The sequence below is a fragment of the Haplochromis burtoni genome, unplaced genomic scaffold, assembly GCF_018398535.1.
Source record: "Haplochromis burtoni strain Fernald_Lab_line unplaced genomic scaffold, NCSU_Asbu1 Contig_50, whole genome shotgun sequence".
In the NCBI taxonomy this organism is placed as follows: Eukaryota; Metazoa; Chordata; class Actinopteri; order Cichliformes; family Cichlidae; genus Haplochromis; species Haplochromis burtoni.
The window spans coordinates 469,457-495,290 of NW_024582411.1; the positions used below are offsets into that span (position 1 = coordinate 469,457).

At 40.3% G+C, this 25,834-nt stretch overlaps 1 protein-coding gene across 6 annotated transcripts in view; it reads left to right on the plus strand.

Moving 5' to 3' along the window:
- The first annotated feature begins 5,088 nt into the window (after window positions 1–5,088).
- rnf111 (ring finger protein 111) overlaps window positions 5,089–25,834 on the plus strand; it is a 34,429-nt gene continuing 13,683 nt past the window's right edge. For 3 of the 6 annotated variants that reach the window (XM_005929580.3, XM_042220529.1, XM_042220530.1), the window contains exons 1-4: window positions 5,089–5,588; window positions 9,273–10,232; window positions 15,919–16,051; window positions 23,698–23,852. In XM_005929580.3, coding sequence (XP_005929642.1) covers window positions 9,356–10,232; window positions 15,919–16,051; window positions 23,698–23,852 — 1,165 coding nt within the window. In that variant the 5' untranslated portion in view covers window positions 5,089–5,588; window positions 9,273–9,355. Of the gene's footprint in view, window positions 10,233–15,918; window positions 16,052–23,697; window positions 23,853–25,834 lie in introns of all 6 variants that reach the window. The other 3 variants (XM_005929579.3, XM_042220528.1, XM_005929581.3) reach the window with 3 other exon arrangements.

Consider the following 25,834-nt stretch of genomic DNA (forward strand, 5'->3'; position numbering starts at 1 on the left):
GAGGTAACAAAGTTTTCGTTTTCATTTTCTAGACTGAGGGGTGGGCACACTTTCATGAGATGGGATGACTCGGCGTAGCAATCTACTGCAGGGTCCTCAGGAAGATGTTTCATTGTAATAAAACGATCTCCCAGACCCTCAACAGGTGTCATTCTTTTTACAGGATCCACACATAGCATCCATTTGAACAGGCTTCTCGGATTCTTTGTTTGGCTGTGGGTGGTGTTTGGCTAAATCTCCCATGCATGTGAACTTGTCTGTGATTGATTTACTTTGTTTGATCACAGTGCTTGTAGATACTGAATACTGAACTGATGTCTTCATTACCCATGTGTGTTTCATTATCCCTTTTCTCTTCCAGAAATAGTTCTTGCTGTGCAAAAGTTTTGCGAGATCCCGAGTTTGTTTTGCGAGATCTCGCAAAAGTCCGTCTTAATTTTTTTTTCTCCCATGTCCCCTGCGGGGCTCCGTACATTAGGCCGACCAAGCATGTGAACAAAACTTCCAATCATTTCATATTCACACATACCGGGAAACAGGTGGTAGCCCAATTACAGAAAAGCTGCGACAGAACCAGGAGCCCACATGTCTGCAGATTCAGTCACAGGTATACCCAACATGACCTCAGGGGCCCTGTAACCAAGGGCCTGGATTATGGCGCCACATGGAATGTTTGTAGGACGAGTGGCAAACCAAAATCAAAATCTTTTGCATTCCCTTTTAGCAACCTTGACTGCAGGGGCGATTTTAGCCCATTTTTGGGGTGCTTCAGCAAAATGAATCAAAGCACCCCCAAAGATTTCTTGCTGTTTTTGACAATATTTGCTGTTTGTGTGACACACTACTAAAATATAAAAAGCATACAGTACATAGGTTGAGACGTAACATTTTAACAATAACAGTACAGATACCCCCCCTCTCAAAATGGTTTGTTCCAGCTCTCCCCTGCTCTGGCTCTAGCGCTCTTGCTGCCAGAGCGATGGTGGCTGCGACGCAGCGGAGCGGAGGTGTAAGTGCCTGGCTTAAAACAGGACATGTTAGCTGCATTTAACCCTAAGTTACTCTTTATATAGTTAGGTAGGAGTCACACCATGTTTCTTTTTGGCTGAAAAACATTACACCCAGGTAACCTGCAGTGTTGAAAACGTCTTTTCCAATGATGTTTGCTACCCTACAATCCGTCCTACTCTGTAGTAAATTCAGCGACATTTGACCGTCCTGTTGCTCCCATTGAAATGTATACAGCCTATTTAAAATCTAAAACTTAAAATTGTCGTAGCCTACTGTTGTTACCACTGTCCTGTTTGAAATGGAATGAGAGAATCTGGTTATTTTGTCATTTGTGCCGATATTAAACCCAGGAGCCACATTCAGGTAAAAGTGTAATAACAAATGATCCGTCAGTAAAGGATAATGTTGGATCAGTGTTTCAATATTTATATCTTTTATTAGATTTACATGTGGTTTGGTTATTTACCTTGTGGTGAAAACACACTGAGAGAGGACTTTTTTATTAGTGATCTTAATAGTATTTTTTTTTTCATATTAATGTAATTTTTCATCTAATTGAATACAATCTATTTGTGTATGATTGTCAGTCCAAAGAGGGAGAGAGGAAAGAGGGGAACGTGAGGAGAAAGTACAAGTTCAGGAAGAACCAGGTAAGGAAACAGACAGGGAATAGTGACAGGGAAAACAGAAACTGTTTAACCGCTTGAGAGAGTTGACCAGCAAAAGTGATTTGCCAACTTCAAGGTGAGGCGACATAGGTTAAAATAAAAGAAAAAAATCTGCAGAGCCATAGTAGTATCGTCAATAAAGATCTTTTCATACATTGTACCATAGGCAAAGTTGCCTCAATTTTTACAATTTTTAATCAATATTTTGTACATTTGTGCATTTCAAGGACTCTGTTTTTGGAGTGTATTTTTATATACGGTATCGTATTGTATTATACATACACATTAAAAGTTCATCTCTGTCCAAAAAATGCACTTAGTTTACTTTTTACTCGCTATGAGCATCATTCATTATTCTTCATTATTATTCTTCTTCTTTCTTGATGAATTTAAGAATCTTATGAATTATTATGGAAAATTTGCAGACTTGCACAGATATGGTAAAATTATGATGACTGATAACGGAGATGAAGACAACAGATGATGAGGACAGGGAGGAACAGGGGTTTAAATACACCAAGGAGACAGTCAGAGGGAACTTGGAACAACTGGAGACATTTAAGGATGCAGGGACTGACAGAGACAGGGAAGAAGACTCATCATGATGAGTAAAGTTTATCTTGCCTGGCTGGGCAGCTCTCTGAGTGCTCAGCACCCCCAAAGCTCTGATCCTAGAATCGCCCCTGCTTGACTGCTACCGTTTCAAATGTGTCCAATTTTACGCATTGCACCACTCGCCCAAAACTTCCTCCTCCTCCGAGCCTTTTTACTATGTATTTACATGTTTTACTAATGCTAAACGTTTTAGCAATAAACGTGGTAAAAAAAATAAACAAACAAAGAACAAACAAACAAACATTAAAATCCCACACAACAGCGACATGTCCTCAGCTGCCTGTGATCTTTTTTCTTTTTAAAGTTTTACATCTGCAGGACTTGAAGTTATCTGTCACGGCTACGCTGGCAGACCGTGGGAATGTGGGGAAAATAGAACCCAAAACGCAGGACTCTGTGCGATCAGTGCAGTGCATTTATTTACAGTGATGTAAATATTACACAATGAATCCCCGTGTGCGCCCGGTGTTCCCACCGTGCCGTGTCCATGCTCTGTTTGTCCGTGCCTGCTGCCTTCTCATTTCCGTACCCCTACCGGGAAATAACAGAGGCAGCCGTTAGTACAAATAACTTCACTGTGGCAAGCTCCCACTCACAAACCGACTAGCTGGAGAACTGCAGGAAGTCTCACGCAACAATCCAGCGTCTAGGAGCTCTCAGCCACACTGCTATGTCCTTTGATGTTAAAGAGTGTCTATAAGTTCATGTTAAGCCAAAGGGTAAAACATGTTTGAAACGCTACGAGTTGTTAGATGGAACAGATTTCACAGTCGTCTGTGGCAACTAACAGTAATGTGGAGATTGGTGAGAATGCTGTCGTCCAAAGTAATACGTGTGAATACTCCCACCGCTGCTTCCTGGAGGGGTTTTGAGATTAAGGAATTGTACCACACTTGGTGTTTTCTGTAATTTAATTTGATTACTCTTAAATCTTTGTTTTACATTTCATTTGTTGATATCTAGTGTGGATGCGATTAAGCATTGTTCTTCTACTTTTAATCTTCCGTAAGTTCAATACTGTTCAACTTAGAAAAACCATTCAACCACCATTAGATTCCTCTTCTTTTGGACACGCATGCTTGTATTTTTTTCCCTCATTTTTAACTTTTAGGGCAGCGCGATGGTTAGCACTGTTGCTGCACAGCAAGAAGGTCCTGAGTTCAATTCAACCATCAGGCCTGTATGGAGTTCGCATGATGTTCTCCCTGTTTGCGTGGGTTCCTTCCGGGTACTCCAGCTTCCTCCCATGACTGTCTATTTGTAAAAATAGACAGCCAATGGTGAAAAGAAAGCACACTAATCAAAATATATGACATGTTAAACCAAGTACACCCCTCAATGATTTGATAACTGGTAGAAACACAATCAGCAATTTTCTTTTTGACTTCATTAGTCTCTTATATCATTGTGGAGGGATTGGGGCCCACTCTTCTTTTTGACATTTCTTCACTTTTCTGAGGTTTGCTGACACTTGTTCTTAAGGTCAGCTGTCTTAAATTTCCAGCACAGCATATCAGTCAGGTTCAGGTCTGGACTTTGATTGGTCATTGCGGCACATTGATTTTCTTTTTCTCCCATGCTGCTGTATATTTTCTGCTGTGCTTGGGATCACTGACATGTTGCATGACCTGATTTAGGCCAAGTTTTAGCTGCTGAACAGATGGCCTCACATTTGATTCTAGAAAACTCCGAAATGCAGAGCAATTCATGTTTGAATTGATGTCTGCAGGGTGTCCAGGTCCTGTGGCTGCAAAACAAAACAAACCTTCACCCTACTGTGCTTGACAGCTGATATGAGGTGTTTCTGCTTATATGAGGTGTGTGACTTTCTCCAAATGTGGTGCCCTGTATTATGGCCATACAGCTCCACTTTGATCTCATTTGTCCAAAGGACATTGTTTCAGACGTCTCAAGGTTTGTCCAAATGCAACTTTTCAAACCTAACCCTTGCTGTCATGTCTTTTTAGAGAGAAGAAGCTTTCTCCTGGCAACACTTCCAAGCAAGCAGTCTTTTAAAAAAAAAATTGTTCTGTTATGAACTTTAATCATAACATCCTAAAAGAGTCTGACATGTAACACTTGTTTATTTTAGCAGTTTTTCTGAGCATTGCATGGTCTGATCTTGGGGTGAGTTTACTCACAGGTCCTCTCCTGGGAAACCTCAGAGCTGTCTTTAATGTTATCCACCTGTGCATAATTGTTCTAACTGTAGAATGATGAATTTCAAATTGTTTTGAAATAGTCCTTTAACAACTGCTTCTCTATGATCTGATGAATTTTATTAAGTCCTGATAAAAAAAAAAATACCGTAGAATCAAAGTGACTACATTTTCATATTACTATGTCAGGATCTAGCTTGTTCCTGTTCTTCTTTTTATTTTACATCATTGGATGCATGTGGCGATATTAGTTTAGTTTAGTTTTTGTTTTTTGTAAAAGAATAGTACTTAATATTTAAAAAAATCTCGCATCTATGCTCATAAAAAATCTATGTCTACTAGTAGACACTAGTGGGCGTGCTAGTACTTGAAATAGAGGCTCGAATAACGCTACATAATCTTAAATTAACTCCGGCAATAGGATTAAACACCTATAACTACACCGGTGTTCTACTCTTTTCCTGTTGGCAGAAAAAAACAGAAAGAGAGACTCTCCCGTCTGGGTTGTAACGACCATTTTATATTGTTGTTATTATTATTTTTTAAGGCACACTTTTCAAGAGTAAAGAACCTGTCGTAAAGTGTCGTAAAAGTAGATGGCGGGGGTTCAGCGCCCCCATGCGGCATTACGGGCAATGACTGCATTGTAGAAGCGGCCAGCCAAGAGACGACCTGCTGGGTAAACAACAGTGGATGCCTCGGAAGGCAGGAATGGGAACTTCGTCGAGGGCAAACAGTGAGATTTTTTTATCTTGTCACATAGAGAAATAACACGGAAGTCGTATTGTCTCGTTCGAGTCGTCTGGGTTTCCATTTCGAGCCAAAATGGCTGATAATAATCGAGTATTTACTGAGTGAAGTGGAGCTAGCGTTAGCTTAGCTCGTAGCCATCCGGGGCCCACTGCCTTCGATTTTGCTTCTCGGCACGGCTCGGGACTGTGTTGCCAGTTTCACAATCCCGGCCGCTACAGTCCTCCGGGTCGCGATTTCTGCGTGCTAGGCCTGCCTAGTTGCAGTTCGGGTAACACGTAGAAAACTACCTGTTTTCACTACTTGTCACTATTTCCTGCAGGATTCAACCCCGCATGTTGCAAAAAGGACGGTGACACATTTTGAAAAAAGGATTTGGACACAGGTACGTGTTGTCTTTGTTGTCTTCTGTCTGGGATATTTATCAGGCAACGGCTTGCTGTCCACTCTGGTTTCTCTCGATTCGTTATCGTAATATTGGTAGCTGATATTGTGGTGTGAGTGCTTTCCTAATAAAGCGACATTATCCAGCCTCAGTCACTTCGGCACCGTTTATGGGACATACAGAGAGAGACAGACAGACAGACAGGCAAGCAGGCAGGCAGACAGCAGCTGGGCTTATTGTAATTGTTAAGCGTTGTAGAAAGTATGCTTAGCCCCCAGCTTCAGGCTCGATACTGCCAGCCTAAATAAATCTATGTATCTGTGTTTTTGCTTGCCTAATCAGTTGTTAGTGGTCAGAAAGCACTGTGGGTATCGTTAGAGCTCAGCAGTACTGAATCAGTCGTACATCTTGAATTGGTTTGCTGTTGCCATTTCTGATTGCACCCACCCCCATGTATTTTCTAGTATAGATAGGCACCAGTTAACGTGGTAGAACTACCCCTTTTCTTCGTGATCTTATCGCCTGCATTAGAAATCAGCAGTATTATGGTGCAGCTTTGAGCCTTTGGGATTTTTTTCCCCTTCAAGGCTGTCCTCTGAGGCCCCTGAATTCATGCTTGTCATTGCGCAGCTTTTACAGTGAGATCTGAAGCACTCTCACTTATGTGTTAGAGATATATATAAAAGCATATAAGACCATTGTTGCGTGTGCTTTTCACAGTTATGCTAAATACTTAAGCAAATCACTCTCTGCTCACATAAAACCCAGCATCCCCTTTGACAGAAGTTGCATCTTCAGGTCAAGTGACAGCCAGGGTGCTGTTGTGCAATATGCTGCTAATGGACGTCACTTGTGCATTTGGCTTTTCTCTGTCTCAGGAAATGCTCTGTAGCCTACACGAGTTGCACAAATGTACATACCAAAGCAGTGCAGTGCATTTTACTCAGACAGTTCCAGGAGCATGTTGAACTGTGTAGTAGGTTTTTTTTTTTTTTTAAAAATCCCTATTTTGTATCTTAAAAAGAAACTGTTTATTTTTGCTATCAACTGACTTTGTGTCTGTCCTAAATGCATGCAGTGTTCTTCATGTTTGGTATTTTAGCTTTTAGCTCCATTTTTTTTCTAAAAGCAGATTGAAGCAGGAAATTGAAATCCAATTCATATTGTTGTGAATTGTGTGTTCCCAGCACACAATGTGGACAGGGACTAGCAAAGCTCTGATTTCATATTTTTGTGTTGTGTTACATCACTTGTACTTCCAGATGGCTGCATTGACAGAGTTGGTACAATATGTTCCCAAATTATATTCTGAAATAGTAGCATCATGAATTTGTTTTCTGATTACATCGGGTCAACAAGTACGACCAGCTTGTTGCTACATGCATACAGTGCAGACTATTTGACTTTGGGTTTACTGATGGTATAAAGCGCCCTAAATCAGAAAAAAGTTAGCCAGAAAAATACTGATCTGTTTTTTAAGAGATGATCAAATAGTTTGTTCGTGCTTGAAAATACCTTATACAGAACTAGACTGATTGTGTTAATGCCAATATTTGGGAAGTTTAAATTTCTCTATCAATATATTTGCAACTGTTGAGGTACATATAGTGTATTATAGCTTTACTGAAAAATGAACATGATAGGATTGCTGATTATTAACCCTTCAGTACCTAACCTATTGTAAAGTCACTGCTTGGCTCCATTCTGGTGCTACTCTACTGCATTTGCTGCAGTAATCTTTGAGCCTTAGCTGTTCTGATGGAAAAACTATGTGATGTTGCTGTTACCCCCAAACATATTTCTCTGCATTATAATCAGTAAAACGAAAGATTCTGATGCCAAAACATGAATGCTCATATGGTATATTAAATAAGCCAGTATCCACTTATACATGGATATATAGGTCAGGCTAGGATCCCATGTTCTACAGTATGTAAACAGAATGTTTTCTGCCCTTTTTAATAGCAATTTTAAAGCCTTTTCTATTACAGATTTCTAATGTGTACCTTTGCAGTCCATATGTTTCCAAACACAAATCCAGGATTGCCAATAATGCCAAGCTATGCAATATATTTATTATGTAATATATTGCAAGAAAGTATTCTGCTTTACATCTACTGAATTCTGGATCAGTGAACAGTTTCACTGATCACTAAATGGCATCGTGATTTTCTTGACAGTTTGGAAACAGAGCCCTATCGGTTTTTATACTCCATGTTGGTGCAAAGAGCACTGTTGACTGCTGTGTGCTTTTAGAATGTACACGTGGAGTCACGGAAAATAGCTTTTTTTGTTGTATGTGCAAAAATGGTTTAAATTTCACAAATGACTGGGTTTGTCGTTGTTCTCGGAGACTTCAAAACCACTGTGAAAAAATTTCCCATGGCACCAGAGTGAAAGAGGCTCCTTCTCTTCACAGATACACGTTGGTGCACCCAAATATAACTCATATAGTCTCATGTAGTCATGAAATAAACGCAAGAATTTGTCTCCCTTTCAGATTTATTTATTTTTTTTGTCATGCTTTTCTTGGTATCCACAACAATGCAAACATATCAGGGCTGTTGACTCATCATTACTTTGAGTCAGCCTATGGGTATTTATTTACTGTCTTTAATCAGCAGCTTGGGGTCATTCTGTGTTAATTTGTATGAGAAAACAAAATGACCTGTTCAGTGAATATATTGTCTTGTATTTAGACGGTGAGGTATTGTTTTAGATGAATTACTGTTTCTTCGTGTTATTGATTGGCCAGTGAAATGTCAAAAATGTTTACCTTGAACAATTCAGTGCAGAATGAAAATAGAAGTATAATTGTCTTACAGTCTATTTAAAAAATGCTGCATTTGGTTAAGGATATTAAGAGTGAAGACTTGTTCGTGCATTCATGCACTTCTCAGAGTCAGGAAGTCTAGCTCCGGCCTAGCTGTATTCACCTCCTCTTGAGTTGGAATAAGGAAACACAGTTTAGTCCTGAAAGACGACATGATAAATCATTGCTAGGAGTGATTAAATAACTTGTTGACAGCTGTCTGCAGGTTTTATCCAGCTTATTACTAAAGTATTCAAATAAAAATATTCTCAGACTTTGTTTAGTTTTGTTTTTTAGTTTCAACATGAATGAGTGTTTACTTGAATTAAGAAATGATTATTTTTCTCCTTTTAAACACCATCAGTACAGAACAATCATCTACTATTTCTCTTTTATGCATCTTAGATTAAATGTATGTTTCTTACCTGTTTTTGCATCTAGTGTTTTTTGTTTGTCTGTTTGTTTGTTGTCGTTTTGTTTTTGTTGTAGGATAGGCTGCAGAGGCCATAACAGAGTCCATCAGTAGTTGATGCTTTTGGTTTTCCCTCTCCGTGTATTTTCTTCTGGATGTGTAAACAAACATTTACATTTACTTCAGTTTAAATTATGTCTGTAAGGCAGATTTTAGTCATGTTTGAAGAACACTGAAAAGCACATGATTGAATTGTCTTATTTAGTTAAGTTGGTCAATTGAAGCTGCCTGACTACTGAGGACTTTAAGTGTGTTTACTGTGTAACATAGACTATTAATACCTCATCCATCAGACCTACATTGAGCTGACAGTACTCATTCACATTTTGCTTATTTTATTTTCTGTTTCTTTGTTGACTGACCTGTGTTATTTAACTCTTACATTTTCCCCCTTTTCTAGGTTTGGTGACATGCAGTGGTGAGAAGCTTTGGAATTAATGCAAGTTCACTTGGTTTTTGCTCCGTGAGGTCAGACCTGCCACCATGAAGAGTGAGGTGCCGTCTGAGGCCGCCAACAGACAGGAGCATATGAAGGAGCAACTGGTGAATCCCGAACCCATGGAGGCATCCAAGAGCTTCCCTAACAACATGGAGGTGATTGGAAAAGCTGGCAGCGATTTTGAAACTCTTTGTGAGTCGAGGCATCGGCCCCTGAGAGACACGGGGACACATAGAGACTCAGAACGGAGCTTTCCCGGACGTAGAAAACGAAAAGGCCAACAGGCAGGCCCATCAGACTGCTCGCTCAAGGATGGCCACATCAGTGAGAGTTCACTGGCACCTCAGCGTCCCAGAGTAGAACTTTTACAGCAACCCAGCGAGGATGAGCATAATCACGAGTCCTCTTTTAGTGACTGTGCTTCGTCCCCTTCATCCAGCCTGCGATTCGGGGACTCAGACACTCTTAGCTCGGAGGACGAGGGGGAAGCAGGAGCAACAGGAGGCCAACATAAGGCCCCTGCCCTGACAGGAGGCGGAGCCACTGGAGTCGGCTTGCGCCCTGCTATGGGCCGAACTCGGGGCAGCCGCACTCATAACTGGGTGCGGTCTGATGCTGAGCCCGTGCTGCTGAAGCGGGCGTGCCTGAGCAGCCGGCGGCCTCTACATAGGAAACGCTTTGTGAAAACGGCTCCTGGAGGAGGTCAGCGGACTCAGAAGCAAAAGGAGAGACTACTACAACAGAGAAAGAATCGTGAAATGTTTGCACGCAAGAAGTATGCTCTACACCACAGCACCAGTAGTTCCAGTGAGGAGCTCAGCGGCGACTTGTCCTCTGAATCTTCTACTGAAGCAGAGGATGAGATGTATGTAGATGTCAGCAGCACTAGCAGCCAGACCAACAGTGCTGCTGTGGCCTCAGGTAATCACTAACCCTTACTTTGTTATACATTTATCTCTGTGTTACATTACTTTGTAGGATTCGTTTTTAGTGCTTAATGAATTGACAAGTAAGGGAATAATTTATTTTCTCAGTAACCAGTCTGTAAAAGAAAGATTAGATTGTTTGGACATGACATGGGGTAAGATGGGTTTTATATGTACCAGCAGGCAAAATTATACACCACAGCCTGGGCATTTATTTTTCCATTATGTAATGGGTTGTTTTCAGCTCTTTGAAGAAAAAATCACCACACTTGTAACATTATGATGGAAATTATTTCTCCTAAACATCACGGTCACCATGATCTCTAATGCTGCACAACCATCCAGCATGAATTAACATATTTTAATTGAAGTACGTTGATGCAATGTTAAATTAACATGCACTGAAAAGCGGAACAGAAAAAACAGAAATGGCTCGTGAGGTCAACATGTGTCGTGCAGCTTTCACTGACTGCTTTTATTCACAATAAAGGTTGTTAGTGTGGTAGATTAAAAACAAAAATACATATATATCCAAATTACTGTAATATTCATACAGTAATGTGCAAAAGTATTGAGTCACTCCTTATTTATTTATATTTTTCTTCCAAAGAGCCAGGATTCAATCAGTAATTATCCAGACTTTTAAACGGTCTCTTTGGACATTAACTGCTATGTTTTTTAATTCCCTTTCAATCAGGTCCTTGTACTTGATCATTTTCAGAGGAATACTTTCTTTTTTTGTCAAGAGATGGACGAGCACTGTCCACAAATAACAGACATCTTAGCAAAGGACCAATTTAAAATTGCATTTTTAGCAGCAGCCGGTCACAAAAGCAGATGATTTAGTTCCATTTGTTTAATCGAATCTATGACAAAAAGCTAAAAATAACAGTCTGGCAGGCATAAACATAAGTTTTTTGGCCAACAAGGTGATTGACAGAGAGCTATTAGCCAAAAACTTACCTACAATGGTGTGCAGAGTGTCGTTAAAAATTGGAGGAACTGACAGGCTTAAAATACTATCAAAGGAAGACGGAGAGTATCTGAAAGTCATGTCTCTAATAGGAAAGCATCTGATTGACAACAATTTAAATTTTCACCATGACAACGATCCTAAACACACTGCCAATTCAATAAAAGCATATTACATATAGTGGAACAATATGAGTCATTATCAAAGCACTGTGGGATCATCTTGATAGAGAACAGAACAAAAAATTTGAATGTCTTTCGAGAAGCCTAGAGAACTATTCCTTAATACTACTTAACAAAATTACAAGAAAACCTGGCTAACACAGTTCAGACTGTGTTTAAAAATAAAGGAGGTTGTACCAAACATTGACTTTCAAGATGTTAGAACTGTATAGTTCACCAATTGCACCAATTTCCCTTTTCCTGAGAAGACTGAGTCAAGAGTTGCAGAGTATGGAATTTTTATAGACTTCCTGTTCCCTCACAGCACAATCAGGATCTAATTCTCTGGTGTAGAAGTTTAATGATGAAAAGTATCTCATTTGTTTCTATAGTTGGAGCCACTAGCTCTTTAGGTGTGCTGGTACAATTTTGGACTCCAGGTTTGGTTGGGTAGGGTCTCCTACTCCATAATTACTGCGGAATCACAGATGAACAATAGCATCGCTATTAGGGCGGGGTGACATGGAAGTTTTAAGGTGCAACCATTAGAGCAGTCCTACCCATATATTGTACAGTGTGAAAAGAATCTCAGTAGTGCACAGGTGAGAGAAACACACATTTCCAGGATGAAGAGATTTTCGTATGTTTAATACAATTAATTAATCATAACTAACATAAATGAACAGATATCAGCTGAACAGCTAAAATGCGTTTGTGATGTTTTGGCTTTTTTTCCCTAACAGTTTAACCTTCGACCTATAGACCTGTGTCTGCTCTTTAATGTAACATTTGCACACTGTGTTTTTCACCAATTTAAACACTCGGGGTGAGAAAAAAAAGGTTATGGCGACAAGACAGATGACTGTCTATCAAAATGCAGTCAGATTAGATCAGATTACGGTGTAATTTAAACATTAAATCATAAGTCATAAAGATCCTCTTTACTTTCATTTAATAATAATGATGGGTCAGTGTAACTGTTATACACGCACATTTACATGTTCAGAAGCATGCATGTGTCCGAACACATCTATCTTGCAAGGTTACATGCAGTGATTGACATGAAGCCATAGCGAGGTAGATTCAATTGTGAATATTATAATAATTATACCACTGAAATAATACAACAGTGTGTACTGCAATCTGAAAGCACAAATGGGAAAACCAGAGTGAAACTAACCACAGAGGTTCAAGTAGAAGCTACTGAAGTGCTGAGCTCCAAACACAGAACTACTTTACCGAGATCTTGCAGTAACGTCCAGCACAGTGTCAGGACACAGCCAAAGCCAGATTTATGGTCCCATATTTGCGTCCATTTGTGTAGCCTAGGTTTGGTGACATGCAGTGGTGAGCCAAAGTTGAGAAAGTCCTTAGTTGTTTTTAACACTATGTTTCACTGTATTACAAAGAACTTCTTTAAATAGTTTGACTTCTTTCAGGCTAAGCTGAAAACTAAACAAGAGTAGTCAGCATTCCAGATAATTTTTAAACTGCCCCCAGCGGGCAGTAGACCACCATAACGTATAGATGTGGGTCTGAAAAGCTCTGTGTACACCTATACATGACCCGCACAGTACCATGAGGGTCCTTAAGAGAAAGAGGCCTTCATCTGGCCTGCTATAAAGACGGACCACAGCTGCTTGGCTAGCCCCTGCTGTGAGCCTGTTGGAAAATCATGGCTTGGCACAGCATGGCTAAATGAGACTAACATGAGCAAAATGAAAACCCTATTAATTTCTGTTTTCTGAAGCTGGATCAGAGTCTACAGGTTTTCCTTTTACAGAAGGAGATTTTATTCTGGCTTACTAGCATGTCCCGTTAATATGAAAGGAAACTAAAAAAAAATTAAATGAACTTTATTATAGTTTTTGACTTGCATTACACCATTTCATAAATGTGATGAATGTTGAAACATACATTAGAATATGATGGCTGAATAATCAGAGCCCTACCTCAGAGAAATGCCAACTGCTGCCCTCTGTACCTGTTCAGGTTTATGAAGCCACTAAATTCAAACTATAACTTTGTGATTTGTTTCTCAGTGACTGTAAGAATGAAATCCTTTGAAAAGCTCCACCTCCGCCTTCGTTCATTGTTTCTTTCATGTAGCTGTTTAGCCCGAGCGATATTTCTGCTGCTGTGGCCCTAAGGGAGAATGGAAAGTTAGTTGTTGTGCCTTTGTGGTGGGAGACAGGTGGGAGAAAACTCAAACACTGTAGAGCAGCAGCCTTTGCATAGAAACAGTGAGTCTCTGAGGAAAAACAAGGCATTTGTTTACAGCAGGGAAAAGCAAGGAGGCAAGTGATGAAACCTTCCTTGTCCAGGGTTTGATGTAGGTGTGTGATGTAGAGAGGAAAGAGTTAAATCATACACGATGTATTAAAATGGGAAAACAATATCACAGCCAAATTTAATTTCAATTCAGTTTCAATGCAGTTTACACCTTAATTGAATTTCTTTAACAAAATCAAATAAAAATTCTGGTAAATTACTGGTTTAAACACAGATCAGACTCTTGGCCAAACTAAATTGCCTCAAGCATATTATGTGTCCTTACAGTGTTGTGTTTGTTTTTAAAAGGTATAGTAATACGAGGTGTTGTTTATCTTATTAAACATTGCACATATTGGCTACAGTTCCCAACCAACTTGTTGTTTTTGTGACTACATAAAGGCTTCACCTGAGTGCCAGGCAGCTAGACTTGCAGAAGGTGCTAAGCAGCAGTTCTCATGAGAGAGTAGGAATAGAAATCACACTGGGGAATTAGACTTCAGTAACATGGCAAGTCACTTGGTGATATGCACAAAGACACGGTTTAACTAAGCAAACAAAGTGCACAAATATACTCTAGCACTAAGTAAATTAAGCAAGCATTAATTTAAGTTATTTTAAAATCTCTTAACCAGCTTCCACAAGCTCTGTTCTACAAATCTTTCTGAATTTCATTCCTTAGAGATCATAAGGTGTTACAGTTTAAATGTGCTATACGCCGTAAGCCTGCCTTGGTATTTATGTGGAAGGCCAACCATGTCGGAGAGAACTTGTAAGTTTGACTGAAACACCCAATGCATGAGTCAGCAACTCTGACTTGCACTGAGATATTGTGATAATAATTAGAAACAGGCATGGGACTGTAAGCAGAAATAATCATGTCTCTGACTTATACTGTGTATTGTCGTCATCATTAGTGGAGACAAATTTATAGTTTCAAGTCTGGAGCTAACCCTAAAATAAATTCATGTTTGGGGACACTGCTGTCATTACCCTACCATGGCACCGGCACTGCCTCCATTTGCAGTGCTGAGAGGAATGATGCAGTTCTCTCCAATTAGTTTGCCATGACTAACCTGTTTGAGCAGTGCCTATGATGCACTGGGCTCCTTGAGTATAATGTGGGTGGCATTAATACATGCACCCACACAGGACCCCTTGAGTGTTATTAATTGACCACATACATTAGATATAAATCGGAAAATTAAATAAATACACATTTGTGGGTTTGCATAATGCTTATTGTATTTTTAAAATGGATTACTTTACAAATAATGTAATAATATCTTCTGGTTTCCTTCTTTTGATGTGTCAGTGCAACCATTAACGCTTTGCAGACTCACCTTAGTGTTAAGGTCCCATGGTGTTAAGTGCAAGTAGAGATGGAGTGGGATCTGTTGCATTGATTACATTTCTCTTGTGCCCAGAGCTGCCCAGAGCTGCTGAACTGAGCAATTTCAGCACAAAGGTTTATTGGTTGGGTTATTTGTATGCTTTAAGCTAGTTATTTATATTTAACTTGATTCTGGTAAGCAGAAAACTGAGATTAATAAAAATTCGGACTATGACATGTTTATGCTGTTAATTTTATTGTAGTTAAATGATATTTGCATTTATCAGATAGTATCTGGTCAGTTTATTAGAACTGGGGGGGAAATTGATAGAATGGTATTGTCATATGGTGGTATTGTATCAATGCAGGGACACATGATATCTATATTTTCTTAAATACATTAAATTACTCTGGGGATACTATGAAAAAGAGGGCTCATCTCGTACATCCTGGGATAACATTAGGTGAGCAAACATACATTTTATTGACTCAACTGAAAAAACATCCAACATTGGACACACTTTGCTGTGAACTAGGAGTCAGCTTCATCAAGCTAGCTAAGGGCTCAGTCACATGAGTAAAAGTAGGACAGCAACATCCTTGCATCTACAAGAAAATCTGCCTGGTGATTGCATTGAATTTTTTAACATTCTGTGACCGATTGCAGCTTGTGATGTCTAAATGGTTGCACAGAGCTTGAGCGTGTTGATCGCAAGGTACAGATTGGATGATAGGAGGCAACCTTTCTGCAAGCAGTTGAACTCTGACCTGGACTGACTGCAATCACCATCAGAGAAAGTTGAAGGCTTGCACATAACTGTGATCTAATAATCAATATGTTAAAAATGTAAATAATAATGCATCATGAGTGAAATATTGTGATAATATTGTATTGTAGGGAGTCTGGAGTACTACACTAACTTTTGGTAATGGATTTATTCAGGTGCTCTGGACGAGGATGTCGTGGTGATTGAGGCGTCTCCAGCTCCCGCTCCTGCTGTCCCTGCAAGTGAGGAGATCAATGTGACCTCAACGGACAGTGAGGTAGAGATCGTCACAGTTGGAGATGGGTTCAGGTAGGCACCCCAGCTTTTTGAGTAATTAGTGAGAGTAAAATAAGATCTGAAATTAATTTGACCCTGATTCTATTTTGAATTCTTAAGGGTTTTAGGTGGATGCAGACTAAGCGTCTGAACTGTTAGTACAGTTTGCTTTTTTGTCAGCAAACAAAAACTCAAGCCCAGTATTGTGAAAGTTGGGTTAGGACTTTTCTTAACTTGCAAAAATAGACTTTTACGCATGTGCTGTTAATGCTGTTTTTGTATACCAGTGCTATGCATTACGCTTTCACAACAATGCAAAGTGTCCACTTGGGTCAGTGTGACAGATTAATGCGAGACTTTCTGCAGATACTAAAGTTTCTGGCAAAGCTACATCCTTAGCGTACCTTTTAGCAGACTAGGTAATAACTCCTCAACTTTGACACGAGCTACTGACATGACTACCTATGGGAGTGAATGATTCTGTTGATTGACATATGAGGGAATGGTAAATGCATTAGATGGGAGGCACCAATGCTAAGAGACTGGTTGGCAACTATCGGGCAATCCACAGGTTGCTGGAAAAAAATATGCATACCATGTGAATGCCTGCTGGTTAGTGGCAGATGCTAAAGCTTCATTCATGCAGTCCTAGAGATCTGCCAGTGACGCCCAGTAACCACTGGTCACCAGAGAAAATTGTTTCTTCTGTGACAATTGGCAAGAAGTCACTAGTGAAAACTGAAACTAGAAACTGATCACAAAGAGGTACACAGTGCTGCATTGAAAACCACCTTACTGTTGCTTTGGTCATTAGCAGGTTGCTGCACTCGACTGTAGTTTGCATGGAAGAAACAATCTTGTCTACAAACACCTGCAAACCCCTTCCAAGTGTTCGTGAAACTATGAGAAGTGCAACACAAACTGAAAAGAGACCATTTGTAGAAACTGCGCATTTTGAAACATGTTGTTTGTCACAATATGGTAAATCTTTCTTTTTTTTTCTATTTTGCTTTGCATTTTTATCCAGTTTTAGCTCAGTGGGTCAATTTTAACTCATCAAGAGAAGAGCATCTTCCATTCAAACTAAGGGTGACCATTGCAGTCTGCTATTAACCAAATAAGATCTTTGGTGCAGTAGGGTCCTCTTTGCAACTGTTTTCACATAGTGACAGCCGGCAACTCACTTGCCATCCAGTTAGGAAATGCACATTTTTCTCTAGCATCTGGGGTGGGGTTACCAGGAGGGTAACAACTTATCTAGTTCTGTGTGATGTAGCCTAACCACTGTGAAATCTTTACCAGACATCAGCTGCAGAGCAAAGGGGAATTGCTTTGTATCAGGACATGGCTTTCCTCTTAAATTTACTGGAATAGCTAAGACACTGTTAGCTCCAGCTTCAGCACTTTGCTCTCTTAGACCTTTTATTTTAAGGGTTGATCTGTGATAATGTGCAGTAAGGATAGTTTAAAATGCCTTATAAGACTTAAACCAAGCGCTAGACAGCTGGTTTTGTTAGTGTGGGTGTAGCCATTGTGACAGAACTAGAAAAAGGAGTAAGTGCAGGTTGGTCATTGCTTGCTTAAAGAGAAGTTGTAGGATGGGGGTGTGTAGTGCTTTAGTTGATTTGTTTTGTTCATGGATTCCATAGCTCTGCTTACATTGAACAGAGAAACCAGTCCTAGTAGAGCTGCATGGCTACATGTTTATAGCTGTAAACCCACATCACCCTGAAGCCACCTACGCTGTGCCTCTGCCATTTAAATCTTTCTAGATATGTCAAGCACAATGTGAGGTCAACCAGATGCGTGACTAAAGGTTTATAGTTAAATATAGTTAACTTGTTACACCACGAATGATTTAAGTGGCAGGGACAAAAAAAGTCACTTTGACGTGCCGCTTTTTTATATGCTACTAAAATTGTAAAACTATATATAACCAATGTGAATAATGATCCCATATCACAGAATAATTCTAAAATTCACGTTTCATGTATACATGTATACATCAGAACGTATTCCAGACTTGTTTTTTTTAACATCACTAGAGGTTTATTATGTAAGCTTAAAACTACCATGGAGTAGATGTAGTGCTATATTGTGGCAAAGAATAACAACAATAACTAGCTGCTTCCACACTGAGTCCCTTATCCCGAGGATGGAGTCCAACTTTACCAACCTCTGGTGCGTATGGAGAAAGTTGTAGTCCTAGTTTTGCTCTGCAGCCTCTTGGGCTCAGCATTGCAGCACATGAACCAGTTCTGTACCTTTTTGTTGTTGTTTAGAGTGGTTCTCCACAGCAGAACGACGGCATGCACAAGGCTGGTTGGACTGTGCACAACTGCGTAATAGACTTTCTGGAGAGACGGCTAAATGATATCAAGGACCGCCACAGCAGTGCCAGCTAACAGAATTACTCACTAATAAAGAAACTGCTAAAATGAGATGCAGAATATACTTATCGTACTTTTGATATACCTGGGCATCTCACACAAGTAAAGTCCGTATTTAGGGAAACACTGTATACATTGCATAGCCTGATTGGTATCATGGCTGCCATATCACTGTATATAATGCTCAAGTCTTTTTGATATGGATGCTAGTTAGAGACAGACATTTGAGAGCAGTGTGTTTAGAGAAGTTGTATTCCACTACACCCACCTCCATTTTCCTCACCCAATGAATCTTTTTCTCTCTCTTCTCATATAACTTCTTGTCTCCTCATGCAGGCGATTATGCAGCTCAGTTCACAAACCTCTGCCTCTGTGTTAACCTCCATCTGTCTCCTTTGGCTTTCTGTCTTTAACCATATTTTTCCTGTTCCTACCTTTCACATTAGTCTATCAGTAATATATGAAAAATAGTTCCTGGAAGTGAGTATACCCAGCCTGCGATGTCATGGCCTGTCTGCCTGTTTTCCTCACTTTCAAAGATGTCCTGTCTCATTAGAGAATGTAGAGATGAGCTCTGCTGTAAGGGGGATGGGCAGCAGCAGAGCAGAAGGGCGGAGAATCAAAGGCCAGGAGAATGAGCAGTGAAATCTTTGTTCACACTGCCAGTGGTCTAATTTATATGTTCACATGCAGTTTATATTAGTACAGGCACGATATTCAGAAGTATGAAAACCCACATACATATTGTATCGTGACTTTTTCTTGGTATTTTGGGTGATTGGCTGCTTCTGATGTGATTTATTTAATTGTGTGTGATGCATTTGCATGAAAACAACTTCTGTAGGCAGAAGAGTGGGTTTCCTAAGTCTCACTACACATAGATATACTTTTTATTCTGAAAACGGAGAGAAACAGTCTTAGATCAGCCAAAACCAGTCAAAAAAGACTGGAACGCAGTATAAAAGCTGAAGATAACATAATAAATAGCCTGATAAGTAAAACCATACAGGGTTGGACAGCCTCTCTTCACTCCCAGCTTGTGCAAAATGTGGCACTCCAAATGCAGGTTTAAACCAACAGCAGCACGTTTGACATAAGTGGGGGAAAAACGCTAAAAAAATTAAGTAAAGTGTTTCCATTTTTAACCCACTGCCTCTCAGATTGGTCATTTGACTTGCTGTTAGTGTTCTCATCTTGAATTTGAACGGCTGGCAGTTATTTATTCGTTCATGCAGTTGACTCGCCTGTAAAGCTGTGCGTCAGGAGAAAATTCCAGTGTTTTAGCAGTGCATTGTGGGCTGCGTTTGGCAGCTGGTTCACCCAGAGCACAGTGAATTACAATAAACAAGGATTATGTAGCTGACATGGATCAATTAAAAAAAAAAAAAAAAGCCCTTGATGAGCCCCTGCCCTGATTCTGCTAATCAGCTCAGTATATGCATATTAGGGCAGTGAATATCACGAGACTCTCTGTGAGCGTTATGTGCGTGCTACATTTTTCTGCAGGATTCCTGAAAGTTTTCTACTCTGTGTTTAGAGTTGGAAGGCCTAAATTATGAATACACAGCCAATACTGCTGTCAGGGCAAAGCTTAATGCCTCACATTGTTTATTCTCTCTTACACAGTGCTGTTGGCCTTGTATGATCCCCTCCCAACCTTTAAACTCCCAACCTCCCAGCCTTAGCTGCCCATAGCATCAGTCCCTGCAGTTTACATTGCCGCAGTGCACAGAACCTCAGCTCCCTGGGGTTTGTGTCTCTCAACACTTTGGTTTGGCACAGCCTCGACATTGCCAAGCCACCCATTCCCACAGTGTTCATATTTACAATGTACTGTTTTGCTCTTTGCTGCCACACTCAAGGGGTCATAGTGGTAAACAGATATTTACAAAATAATCCCAGGGCTGCTTAATTAGGAGCCCATCCCTAGTGGCAAGCCCTGCTCCTTGGGATCAACCCTGAGCTGAGGATGCTGGCCAATTAGACCCCAGTACAACCACCATGTACACCCCTCCCCTCACCCCCACTCCCACTCCCTCTACCCACAGATGCCACCCTCACTGCTGTGTGTTCAGTGGTGAGGAACAAGTGTTTGTTAGCAATGTGTGAAGTATGAAGTTTAATAAGCTTCCTCCTCTATTGTTGCATTGTGCAGTACGTCCCAGAGGAAGCTGATTTGGACGAGGACAGTATGAGCTAGTGGGAATCCCCCTCAACACAAAGCGTTTGCTCTGTTACATTTAAGCAATGAAATCAAAGCCATCTCTTAATTCAGTTTGTTTCTTAGTTAGCCAGTTCAAAACGTTACATATTCATCTTTAAAGTATTAAAGTAAAACATGCAGGCACTAAAAGTGAAATGAGGAATAATAATGCTTTTTATTTACTAGTTAACTTTATACAGTGCAGTAAACACTGTTGCTTTTTAAATAACATTAGTTTTCATCAGTAACACTTCCATAGGTTTAAGGTATTTGGTAGTTTGGTTATTTCACCAGCTTTCAGGGCTTACCATGAGTGTTCATTGGACTCAAGTCTGTCTTAATATTTCTTCCGGTGATCCCAGAGTGGTAAATCCTATTATTATTTTTAAAATACAAAATAAAACCTCATTCGTGACAATGACTTAACAAGGTAAAAGGAAAAAAAGATTGCAGTATTTGCTCACTTCTTTCTTTGGTGTGAATAAGTCCATTCTTCCTATTCTACTCAGTTGTTCTAGTTTCTATTTGGTTTTGTAATCTGCTCGGACAAGATCAGGGAAATACCCTTAGAAGTCACAAGTACGTCATTTGGCTAAAACAAAGAGAAAGATTTTGGGACGTTTACAGCAAGGGCCTCCAATTCATGTGATCTCTCTCTGTTTTCTCTGTGTTAAAAGGAAAACATGAGAAATAATTTAATTTCCCCAAAAGTTAGAAAATTTGTGTGTTCCAGTAGCCAAAACATACCAGATTAAAAAAGCTTCTAGGGTTAAAACTGATGTTCAAAATGGGACTCGGTTAAAACGAAAATGCAAAAAATGAAGAGCTGAATACCATAAAGTCTAAATATGAGGATGCAGGTCTTTGCATTGTGTTCTGCATACATCCTGAGCTCAAACAGATGTTGTACAAAGTGTTCCGCAGTATGTCCAGGGTGACCATTATTCATTGCCACAGCGATTTGGATGAACTCTGCATGAGCCAATAGCAGATTCCAGTCAGTGTTTATTCAAACTGGATTCAAACAGCAATGACGAATTCCCTTGGCAACTAATATGGATGCATTCCAACAGTTAGCAGTTCAATATTCAGGCTGCAGAAAAGTTCCTTCATAGTAACTTGATGAGATTGCGCCACTTTTTCAGGAGGATACTCTGTATACAAAAGACTTCACACACTGATTTCTGGACTCTGCCTGTGTAAGCTTTTGGTTATCACCATGCTTTATTTGGAGCCAGACTTGAACACATTAAGCCTTAAGAGAGTGAGGTGCTAAGTTACGAGCTAATCATAGCTAGTATTGTTAGCAAGCTGTGTGCATAAACTCTGTGTTGGTATCACACAGACATATTTACCTGCTAGTTAGTGCCTGGTAAGCAGATTAAGGAAATACCAGATTTAACCAAAAACAGAGCCACTGACTCATTAAGATGGTTCTAACTCACTGTAAGCCATGCTATGTGTCAAATAATTCCATTTAAAAAATGCTTTTTCATAAAGTCACCAACACCACAAATGTGGCCCAGAGGTTCAGTTCAGTGATTTGAATTGGCCAGAGTGAAACATAGTAGACAGCAAGTGGCCTCACCCCTAGATGCCATTTGCCACAAAGGGAAAATTTATCAATAGAGAGCAAATCTATTTTTGTACCAGACTGTAAACAAGTTTATTTAATGGCTGAAGCTCAGCGTTTTAACATGTGAGTCTCTGAGGATTGACTCATTTGTGAAGCCAGGCAGAAGTCAAGTTTTTGCCCCCAGTTTGCTCCTTAAAATGGGTTAAAAAAAAAAGGAAAAGGGTCAATCTAACAATGACTTAATCAGTAACATATTGATGTCTGATGTATATGTATCAATCAGTAGGAATCTCTGAGCTGGTCACATCAGGGTTACTGAGACTGTGCTGTTGCTTCCTTCCCTCTGCTGCTCTGTATTCCTGTTTTTAATCTCTCATTTAGCCACAGTGAAATTCCCTAGCTGCAGAGCTCCATGGCATCAGGCTTTACGGCACTCCCATGTAGTCTCTTGACTCTTGTCCCTTGAGGTCATGCCCTCCTCCCTCTGATCACCTAGATTTACAGTGCTGTGGAGGGAAATGCGGCTACTCCCTGGCCTCTCACTTGAGTCTCAGAGGCCATGGGGTAGAGCGACCGGAGCCTTGGAGAGAGAAAATTAAAAGAAAGATAAGAAAATGGGCTAAAGGTGGGGCAAGAGCAGCACAGCCTTTGACTTAATTCGAGGAACACGAAAGGTGGTTGGAGACGATGGGAATATTTAGATGCAACGCTGATTGCAGAACAAGTCTGCAGATTCTAAAAGTCAATTTTTTGTATTATTTTTGTTTTTTGGGGTTTTTTTTATTTAGCGACTAATTTACTAAGTAAATGATTAAAGTTTCAAACAAAACAACTAGTGCAGAACAAAAAAGAATGCAAAACTACACAACCTAATGGATGATGTTAAATATTTTACAAAGACAGGGGACTAGTTTGTCAAGTGTGGCTTATCTTAGCAGCACCAGCTGTAATTCTTTCTCTGCAGGTCCACACACGTGTGCAGACTGTGGTTCTGTGTTGCTCTGGTGGTGATATGCCACTTTGATCTGCAGCCTGTGGTGGAGTAAAGTATAACAGAACTGCGCTGGTTGCAGGGCTTGTCATCCGTTTTCCTTTCCAGCATGCTCATTTACAGCTTACTGCCACAGAGTCATAGGGGCTGTTGCTAACTAGTGGTGGATGGTTGCTTAGCAGTTAAAAGGCATTGACCATTATTTATATTAGCAGAGTACTAACATTTAAACGTGTCACTCACTAGTCACACACATCCCTAGCCTACCATGCACTGTTTTAGATGCTGCAGCAAAACAAGCCATTACACTAAGTCCTTCTGTCAGATCTGCTCACTTTTACTTCCTCATCCACTTTTGCTGCAGCAGCATCTGCTGGCTTGGAAATGAACTGGTCTGGCTCTTGTAAAGCAAATGCTTCAGTGAGCTGTGAGAATAGTCCCGGTGGTCCTGAACTCCAGCATGTTGTAACAGTCTCTTTTTCTTTCTCCCCTTTTTTTCAATGTGTCTATTTTCTGCAGGTCACGCTCAGTGGGGGGTCTTGGCCGAATGTGGGGTAATAGTTGCTCCCAGAATCGCCTCCAGGAGCCACGTGGACGTCACAGGCTCTCCACTGTTATCCAACCGCTGCGGCAGAATGCTGGGGAGGTGGTGGACCTCACGGTTGATGAAGATGGTAACACAGAACTCGTTTCAACAAAGCCTGGTTAAAAGATTACTAAGCGATGTTTTAACTTGGGTCTTACTGACTCAGCTAATGTACTTTTCACGCAAGCTGTGCGAGAGTTGTAGTAACTTATTTGTCACAGTCTACAACTGTGAAAGATAAAACTAAGACTAAAATATATACAAGGAAAAAACATTTAAAATTAAACTTAAAAATACTCAAAAATACTGGATTTAATTGTCAAGTTGTTACTAGGGGTGCAACGATATTCGTATCGATATTGAACCGTTCGATACAGTGCTTTCGGTTCGGTACGCATATGTATCGAACAATACAACATTTGTAATTTATTTTATCAACTTTCCTTCTGACGATGCTGTCTGTGTTGAGCGCTCAGTGAATCTGCGTTCGACTACTCCGCCTAGGCTGCACTGTCGAGCGCAGATCCACTGAGCGCTCAACACAGACAGCATCGTCAGAAGGAAGAGCGCAGGGCAAGCTAGCGAGACAGAAGTTAAGCTCTCCTTGCAACATGGCAAATTGAACCTCCCCCACCCTCATTCAGATCTGGCGTTTGGAATTATTTTGGTTTTCATGTGACGTATGACCCTGAAGGTAAGCGAGTCATGGACTAAAGTAAAACAGTATGTTGGATGTGCCACGCAATGCTCAATTACATGGGTGGGAACTAGTGTGTTAGCGCAGTTAGCTCGTTAACGTGTTGGCCGTCTAGCCCCATGCACGGAGCGATCGGCGGTAGCTCGTTAACGGAGATTTGCCGTGTTGTGGCGTTAAGGTCATTTCAACGAGATTAACCTGAAAGCACTAGTGGGAACACAACGAATATGACTGCACATTTACGCCGACATCATCCTAGTGCAAAGACAAAAACAACAAGCATGCTACTAACTTTAGCCGAGTCATTTAGACAGCTGTTAGCACATGATTCTCCTTATGATGTTTAATATGCTGCTGAGAATATAGCCCAGAAGAAGCGGATAGTATAGCTTTTATTTTGGAAAGAGCCATTTCTCTGTAATAAACTCTCTTTTCCAAAGATGAGTGATTCCTCAATCAGATACAGGGCTCGCAATATCGCTAGCCCGACGTCCTGGGGCTAGCGATTTTTCCAGTCGGGCTACCAAAATCTATCTCTGCCCTGCCCGTCGGGCTATTGTAGGAAGGAAAAATATATGTCAATGCTTTTGCATTCTTTCGGAAATGTAGCTGGGTAATTATGTCATTGGCATCGGTGAGCCACTGTCAATATGTGACATATTGAAATCGCGTTTGAATTTGCGCTTGTTTTTTGCTTTCACTTTGCAATCGCGCGAACTGTGTATAGAGAGCGACAGCACTGATCTGTGAGTGATGATAATTTGTGCACCAATTCCTCTGACATCGTCTTATCAATCGTTAGCTTACTATGCAAACATGACAAGTGAAATCTCCCGCAGCTTAAACATGTGAGAGGTTGATCGCGCAGAGAATCGCTGAGCTTATGTGAGTGCGTGTGTAAAAGCAGCAGGATATATTTTAGTTCTGCTGAGCCAAATAAGACAGGTCAGGGTGAAGAAGTGACAGCCAAAGAAAAGCTTACCGCAAAACGGAAAAGTTATGACAAATCAGACTATAAGGCAAAAAGAAAGTGCAGCTTTATGGTTTCATGGACAAAATAATTTCTGTGGCTGCAATATGACGAGCTAAATAACCAGGGCTGCACATAAGTGGTCCGCAGGTGCACATTCGCTGTCAAAATAAAAAACACGCACAAGGGTTAGGGTTAAATTTAAAAACTGTACTTTTGAGTTAAAATATATATTTATAATTTTAATAAATGACAAATTAAAAATGCATGAACATTTTTTTGTATCGAAAAAATATCGAACCGTGACACCAAAGTATCGAACCGAACCGAACCGTGAATTTTGTGTATCGTTGCACCCCTAGTTGTTACAGAACTTTAATTTAAGCCACATGCATATCTCTGG